We start from the raw sequence: 7,630 nt of genomic DNA on the forward strand, positions 1-7,630 counted from the left end.
TATGCTTTATCTTAACCAGCGTATTTTGAGTGAAGTGTCTGGGGAAAATCTGAGCCTGGTTGGCACAAGTCGTTGTGCATATCTGTCCCATATTGAGGAGAAGGGGAACTATATTAATGAGCTTACATTATAGAGATCCCTGTGCACTATAAGATAATACAATTCTGAATTTATACTACAGCAGGTGTGCAAGGTTGGGGAGCTGGGAGATTGGCTGTTGTCCTCTATCTGCCTTCGAGTGGCTTAGGTAAAGCACTCAGGTAGCTTAGTTGGGTGTATGGCGCCACCTGCTGTCATGTTGGGTGATAACAGGGCCTGGAGAGGCTGACTGAAGATGCCGAACACTATGCTTACGAGGAATCTGAGAATGAAAATCCTAAACCACCCTTTGAAATAACGAATGCAGCAGGATGTGTTATTGTCCCTGCCCCAAAGCAGACAAACCAATGGAGAAATGTCATGAGTCCATGGTAATACTCCACTGTGATTTTACTAATTCCACTCGCTAAACTCCCTCCCAAACTTCTGGGCTCCTAGAGGAGGGTACTGAGCCTGAGCTGAGACATGTTAACTGCAACTTTATCCTGACCAAGCTGCATGATCCTGATTAATATGACATGAGCCAGCCATGGGTATTTCATTGCACTGGAGACGTAGCCTAATGTTATGTCTACACTGTGATTAACACAACCAGGGCACCTGTCCCAAAGCCCGGGTCAACTGACTCAGGCTTATGGGGCTAGGCCTGCAAGACTATAAAATTACAGTGGAGACATATGGACCTGAGTCCAACCTCTGAGGCCCCTGAAGGGCAAGGGTTTCTGAACCCAGGCTTCAGTGTGAACACAAATATCTGCACCACAGTTTTTAGCCCCATAGCTTTACGTCCAGGAGCCCAAGTCAGATGACCCAGGCCAGCCCTGCTGCTATCTTTATCCCAGGAGAGATGGACTCTAAGGGTACGTCTCCATTGCAATGTAAGCCCAGATGGGGCATGCTGTGCTCAAAGCAGCATCTGGAAGCCCCATATTCACCACTCTCATATAATGATTACATGGTTTGTACAAAGTCTGCCTGGTGAGGTATCATTTCAAAAGTCTTGATCTGTTGAACATTAATATTGTGTTGGATTGTGTGTGCTCACATTGATTGGGAAGTTATGAAGTTTTACTCTGTGTGCATTACTGAGATATGTTATAAGGTTGGGAAATGCCCACCACTAGCTTTGTCTGTAACTGTAGCGAATATGTCTGGTCGTGGTAAGGGAGGCAAGGGTCTCGGAAAAGGAGACGCTAAGCGCCACAGAAAGGTGTTGAGGGATAACATCCAGGGCATTACGAAATCCGCTATTCGCCGTTTGGCTCATCGTGGGGGAGTGAAGCGTATTTCAGGTCTCGTTTACGAGGAGACTTGCAGGGTGCTGAAGGTGTTTCTGAAGAACGTGATCCAAGATACCATTACTTACACCGAACATGCAAAGCGGAAGACTGTGATTGCTATGGAAGTTGTTTATGCCTTAAAGCACCAGGGCTGTACTCTGTATGGATTTGGAGGCTAACCTGTGCCAGTAATTTGCTTCGAAAACACCAGCCTTTCAGGTGTGACAATGGAGGAGCCAGACTCGCTGCTGGCCCATTAAAAGGATCCACACTCCCAAGGACTATCCCAGGAAACGTGTACAATTCAGACTTGTCCGAGATAGCTCAGCAGCAATGGACACTGCTTGACTCCCACCGTAGCGAAAGTACTTCCTAGCAAGTTGGAAGAAACTATGAAAGGGAGATAGAGACATTATGAATTGGCCTTTCTCCCCCACGACTCAATACCTGTAACCACATCTGGAGGACAAACACTGAACTGAGATAAATCAGAAGAGAATAATAATAATACATTCAAATCAAAGTCCCCAAACAGACTAGTATGGCTTTTTCAGCAGAAAATTTTCAGTTTGAGGGATTTTGTTTTCTCAGTCAGACTTTGCCAAGGGAAGCAGGGAGAAAATGTTTGAGTTGCCTCCTTCACAACAACTTGGCCTAGACGCTAGCTCTGGTTCATGGCTGTGGCCTTGCTCAGGATGGGGGTATTTTAATAATTTGGGCAGATCTCAGGGTGTTTGGGGGAGATTATGAGGATGTTACCTTTTGAGATAAAAACTAAGAAATACGACACTAGAGAATTTTTTTTTTTTAAGAAATCTGGGATTTAGACATTTAATTTAAAGCTGGGGGGAGGGGGGGCATGTTCTGAGTTTCTAAGAAGGTATTTGTCATTGTACCAAAGGGGGAGATGGTTGTCTATAAAGGAGGCGTGAAGACTAAATGCTACCAATGAGGATTGGATTGGAACCCATGCATCCAGAGCACAATGGATGAGCAGCCCATCACCTTAACCACTTGGCCACCTCATCTGAGCTGTTAGAAAATGGACAGGAGGAGAAATCTAAGGCCAGCAGAGATAGGGACAATGGAGTTTTTACATACTAAGCGGTAGCAGGGGCTGAATGAGCTCCCCCCTCACATCTAGTGAGGAGCTGGGGGAAAGACTTCAGGAACAGGTTGTGTTTGCATAGACACACCTACTTTGCCTAGGATGCAGCATGATGGGGGCTGCTTCTGCAAAATGACCAGTTTTGGCTGTGTTGGATTACAAATCACTTTAGGATTGAGTGGAATGAAATGTTATTATCCTTCCTATATGAGTGAAGGGCAGCAGAACATACCTACTTGGTCCTGATGGAGGAGGGTGAGGAATAGCTTTTATTGGACTGCATAGAAGTGATTGAGGACATCACCCTAAACCAGTGGTCCCTAAACTTTTCACACTGTGCCCTCTTATCCATGGCTGAGGCCCCCTGGAAGCCGTGGTCGATAACCAGGGCTGGGAGTGGGGCTGTGGCCTGCTGGGGAGATGGGTGCAGACACAGGTAAGGGGGTCGCGGCTGGGCCAGGGGCACAGGCTCAGGCTGAGGATAGGGTGGGCGAAGAGCTGGGCTGAGTGGTGCTCCCTCTCTGTCCTCCATGGGGGCTGGCTCAACCCTGAGGTGCCCCCATGAACATTCCTCTGTGCCCCCTAAGAGGCATGCCCCACATTTTGGGAATCACTGCCCTAAACTGACCCCTAGTCACTAACCAGGGGCTAGTGATACCAAAGCCCCAGGACAGGGAGCGTTGCCAGAGTGGAGCCTGCAGGTCACATGCTGGGGGGCTGACACAGGCTCGGTGCTCTGGAACAGCTCTGAACCCAACCCAGGCAGAGTCCTCATCAGTGTGACACCACCCAGGGGATGCTGTCACTGGGGGAAACCTCCTTGCCTTCAGCACGTCCTGGGACTGACCTTGGACCTTTCAGCACCCCTGTTCCATGCCAGGAGCTTCCTGTAGTGAGTCACCTTAGCAGGACACCTGGCAAAGCCTTACACCCCTACCCCCAAGGAGTCATGCACCCCCAACTTCCACAATCACCAGTGACTCTCAGCCAGCGTTGTAAAACAGAAGGTTTATTAGTGGTCTGGAATAAAGCCTGGGAAAGTTCTTTGTTGGCACAGGAAGTAGGAAGATTCAGCAAAGTCCATGGGCAGGACACTAGCACAGCAAGGGAGGGGTGTGGCAGTGACATCCCAAAGGCCTTTTGCAGGACCTCAGACTATTGGTCAAAGATGGTGGGGAGGTGGTGACCTCACAGAGAGATGCTGACATCAGGCAGGTAGGACAGGGGCGAGGGGCCAGGGAAACCTCAGAGACCCCTGTGGCTTTGCTTCAGCAAGTCTTCTTCTCCAGGTCTCTCTTTGAGGACAGAGAGAGTATTCGGGTTCACGTACATGAGCGCCAGGAGGAACCTCTCTTGAGTTTTCTCCTTCTCTTTTCCTGATTTTAGGCTGTTTAGAAGGTAAGAGCCTCCTGGAGGTTTGAAACCTGTTCAGTCTGATCCATCTGGTGACAGTTGAATTCTAGGCATGGAAAACACAAATTTAAGGAGGTAGAATTTTATTCCACACCTGGAATTTTGTCCCATAGAATCACTGGGGACATTAGGATTTGTCCTTTTTGTTTCACCTTTTCCTCCTTCCCTCCCTCCTTTCTCTTCGTCTCCTGCTTCTTTTGTCCTTTCACCTCTTACCCTCCCAACACCAGGAGGTATGTGTGTGTGTGTGTGTTGTGGGGGAATGCTCTGCAGCGCCCACTGTGGGAGGTCCACCCAAAAATGTGGAACTGAAATAGTGCTCGTCGCAGTGATCCCCACCAGTGACCTGGCCATCCTTTGTGCTCTCTGGTGAGAACCCTCAGCCTCCTGATCCTCAGTCTCTACCCTGATTGGCTGAGAAGGGGGTTATTGACAGGGAGGAGACTCAGGTCCTTGTTGTTCTCTTTTAAGACCAAGTAAACAAGTCAGAACCAGTTATATGTTTGATGAATTTTGCTGCTTCTCTGCATTAACTGTCTCTCGGCAGTTCATGATTCTCTCTAACATTGCAGTTCTCCTAAAATACTTGCTGAATAATTACTGTGCACTGTTGTTGGTCTGGAGCTCATTTGAGGGCAGTTTACTCAAGTCATTCAATATAAGAAATTCAAGATCCAATGGTTAGTTTGAAAATCAGGGCTCTTGGGTCCTATTCCCAACTCTGCCACTGGCTGGCTGTGTGACCTAAGACAAGTCAATTCTACTTTCTCAGCCTTAGCTTCCCTCTCTTTCAGGTAGGGATAATAATGATCCGCTCCTACCTATCTCATGGTGGGTGGATGATGGGGATCCACTGGAGAGTGTCACTAAAAGTAGTGCATAATATGAGGTGTCCTATCATGTTTACTCAGAGCAGATTATGACATAATAGAATAGCTGAAATATTCTATTTTATTTGTATTTTTTTTATTTTGAGATTGTTAAGAGCACCAACTACTTAGCTCAGACTGAAGCATCTTATCTCATGTTTATGATCTAAGTGTCTCCTCTTTGTGTGCGACGAGACAATTTAACACACTCTGACAAACAGGAGATGTTTTTGTTTTGCAACAAAATATTTTTGCAAAGAACTTTCATCTCACTTGTTTTGATTTCGAGAAACAAACTGGTTTAGTCTGAATGGGATTTTCTGATAGAAATGGTTTCAATGAAATTTCCCCACCATCTTGATTCCTGGGCTCTATCCCTTCCTCTGGGTTTTTTTTGTTGATTAGAACAAGAGTCAGGACTGGTGGCTTCTCTTTCTGGCTCTGCCACAGCCTTGCTGTGTAAGCCCTTGGGTAGGTAACTTCCCTTCTCTGTACTTCAGGCTCTTCCCCATCTGTCCAATGAGAACAGGGACAGTTCTCGAACTCTGGGCAGTCATTTTCGGCGGGGCCCCGTCAGGGATGACTAAAAGTTTGTATATATACATATGTATTGTGGCAAATTGCCGGTCTTGTTCTGCTGGGTCTCGCGCTTTCTCTTCTCTGGGGTAGGTTCAGGGCGCTATTGCTTGCCTCTGAACCAGTTCTTAATCACTCCTCTAGTGTCCTTGGAGGAGGGGAGTGGAGAGGGAGGGACCTGGGCCCGCCCTCTACTCCAGGTCCCAACCCAGGGGCCCTGGGGTTGTGGTGAACCACTTGACTAGCGGTTTCTTCCCCTGGGTTACTTCCCTCTCATACCCGTCAGCTTGTGAAGGGCTTCTCGCCTCTCTTCTATACAAGCCTGGTGCCCCTTACCTAGGGTTTCTGTTGGGCTTCCCAATCCACCGCAGCACTCCTCCAAACCTTCTATTTCTCTCTGGACAAACTCTTCTCTTCTGCAATCTGCACTCTGCTCCAATCCAACCTTTCTCCTTCAACTACCACCCCCTGTCTGACTGAAGCAGGGGTTTATATCCCATGACTGGAGTCAGGTGCTCTAACTGGAGTCAGGTGCTCTAATTGGCCACAGCTGTTCTAGTTAATCTAAAGCAAACCTTCCTCCCTTGGCAGGGAATAAGGCCCCCTGCTAACACTCTTATGCTGCCCTCTGGCCATGCTGTATCACAGTATATATAAAAAGACATTCATTTCTTAGGAACCGGTTCCCTATAAAAAGTTCTGATTTAAGGGATGTGCCACGATATTTTTGTTTCTATTTTCCAAAGAGGAATTTTTAAATTTTTATATTTTAAAAATTCCACCAAGATGGTGATTTAAGAACCAAAAAGCCTGACATGTCTGGGAAAGTATGGATGTATGTTAACCCTACCTAAAGCTCTTTTTTAAAAAGATGGTCCTTAACTAGAAATGAGCTCCGTTTTACACGTGTGGGTCCCCGCCACTCCCTAGGGGTATGCTAGGGAGACCAGATGTCCCGATTTTATAGGGACAGTCCTGATTTTTGGGTCTTTTTCTTATATAGGATTCTATTTCCCCCCACAACACACACACACACACACAGACTGTATCCTGATTTTTCACACTTGCTGTCTGGTCACCCTAGGGTGTGCACATGTGTGGGTCCCAGCTGCTCCCTGCCCCCCTCATTGAAGCAGGTGTGCAGGGTTACTGGCTGGACATGAGGCTGGCTGGAGGCAGGGCAGGGGCTGACTGGAGGTAGGGTCTGGCTGCAGGCAAGGCAAGGGGTGCAGGACTGGCTGGAGACAGGGGTGTGTGGGGCTGGCTGGCTGGCTGGCTTCAGGCAGGGCCACAGGGGGGTGCAGCAGGGATGACAGGGCTGGAGTCAGAGGAGTGCGAGACTGGTTGGCTTCAGGCAGGGGGATGTAGCAGGGGTTGGCTGCAGGCAGGGCAGAGGGTGCGGGGCTGGCAGTGTAGGGCTGGTGAGGGCAGGGATGTGTGGAGAGCTGGCTGGCTTCAGGCAGGGCTGAGGGAGGGTACGACAGGGGTTGGCTGGAGACAGAGGGCAAGGGGTGCAGGGCTGGCTTCAGGGGGGCGGGACTGGTGCAGGCAGGGGGTGCGTCAGGGGCTGGCTGTGGGCAGGGGGTGTGGGGCTGGCTGGAGACGGGCTGTTGCGGGCAAGGCAGGGTGTGCAGGGCTGGTGCGGGCAGGGCACAAGGTGCGGGGCTGCTGCAGGTAGGGGGTGCAGCAGGGGCTGGCTGCGGGCAGGGCACAGGGTGCGGGGGTGTTGTGGGCAGGGGGTGCAGGTACATGGGGTACAGCTCACCTTGTAGTGTAAGTGCTCCCTCCTCCTCCCTCCCCCACTGGGATAGCAGCAGCAGCAACCAGGGGATCGGGGGCTATTTAAAGGGCCGGGGCGGCAGAAGCAATGGGAGTCCTGGACTTTTTAAATAGCCCCCAGAGCCCCTCAACCCTACCCTAGCCCTATCTCAACCCCTGCTGGGAGCCCCAGGCCCTTTAAATTGCCCCCTGGGGAAGCCTGGCCACCCTGGTACAGCGCACCGGCTCTTGCTGGTACTCTGTACCGGGGCTTGGGCACAGGGCCCCCTTAGGCACGGGGCCTGATTCAGGGGAATTGGGTGAATCGGCCTAAAGCTGGCCCTGTGTGGGGTGGGATGGGGAAGGACTTGGTCCCATTCTGGGAACAACCAAAAATTATACAAACCTCCTGCCCCTGTCCAGCCCAACCTTCTGCTGATGCGCCTCAGCCCACACCCATGCAGGGTTTGAAGCTTCCATTGTTTAAATTCCAGGACACTGAGGGATTTCAGCTCCCCTTTGACCAG

At 49.9% G+C, this 7,630-nt stretch overlaps 1 protein-coding gene across 1 annotated transcript; it reads left to right on the plus strand.

The window, feature by feature from the left end:
• The first annotated feature begins 1,246 nt into the window (after positions 1-1,246).
• LOC116833101 (histone H4-like) lies at positions 1,247-1,558 on the plus strand. Its single transcript, XM_032794342.2, has one exon. It carries the CDS (start codon positions 1,247-1,249, stop codon positions 1,556-1,558), a length of 312 nt encoding a protein of 103 aa, XP_032650233.1.
• Positions 1,559-7,630: the final 6,072 nt, after the last annotated feature.

Source organism: Chelonoidis abingdonii, chromosome 1 (genome assembly GCF_003597395.2).
Source record: "Chelonoidis abingdonii isolate Lonesome George chromosome 1, CheloAbing_2.0, whole genome shotgun sequence".
In the NCBI taxonomy this organism is placed as follows: domain Eukaryota; kingdom Metazoa; phylum Chordata; order Testudines; family Testudinidae; genus Chelonoidis; species Chelonoidis abingdonii.

Excerpts from the sequence above, each read along its gene's own strand:
- LOC116833101 (XM_032794342.2), top strand. The coding sequence starts at position 1,247 with ATGTCTGGTCGTGGTAAGGGAGGCAAGGGTCTCGGAAAAGGAGACGCT.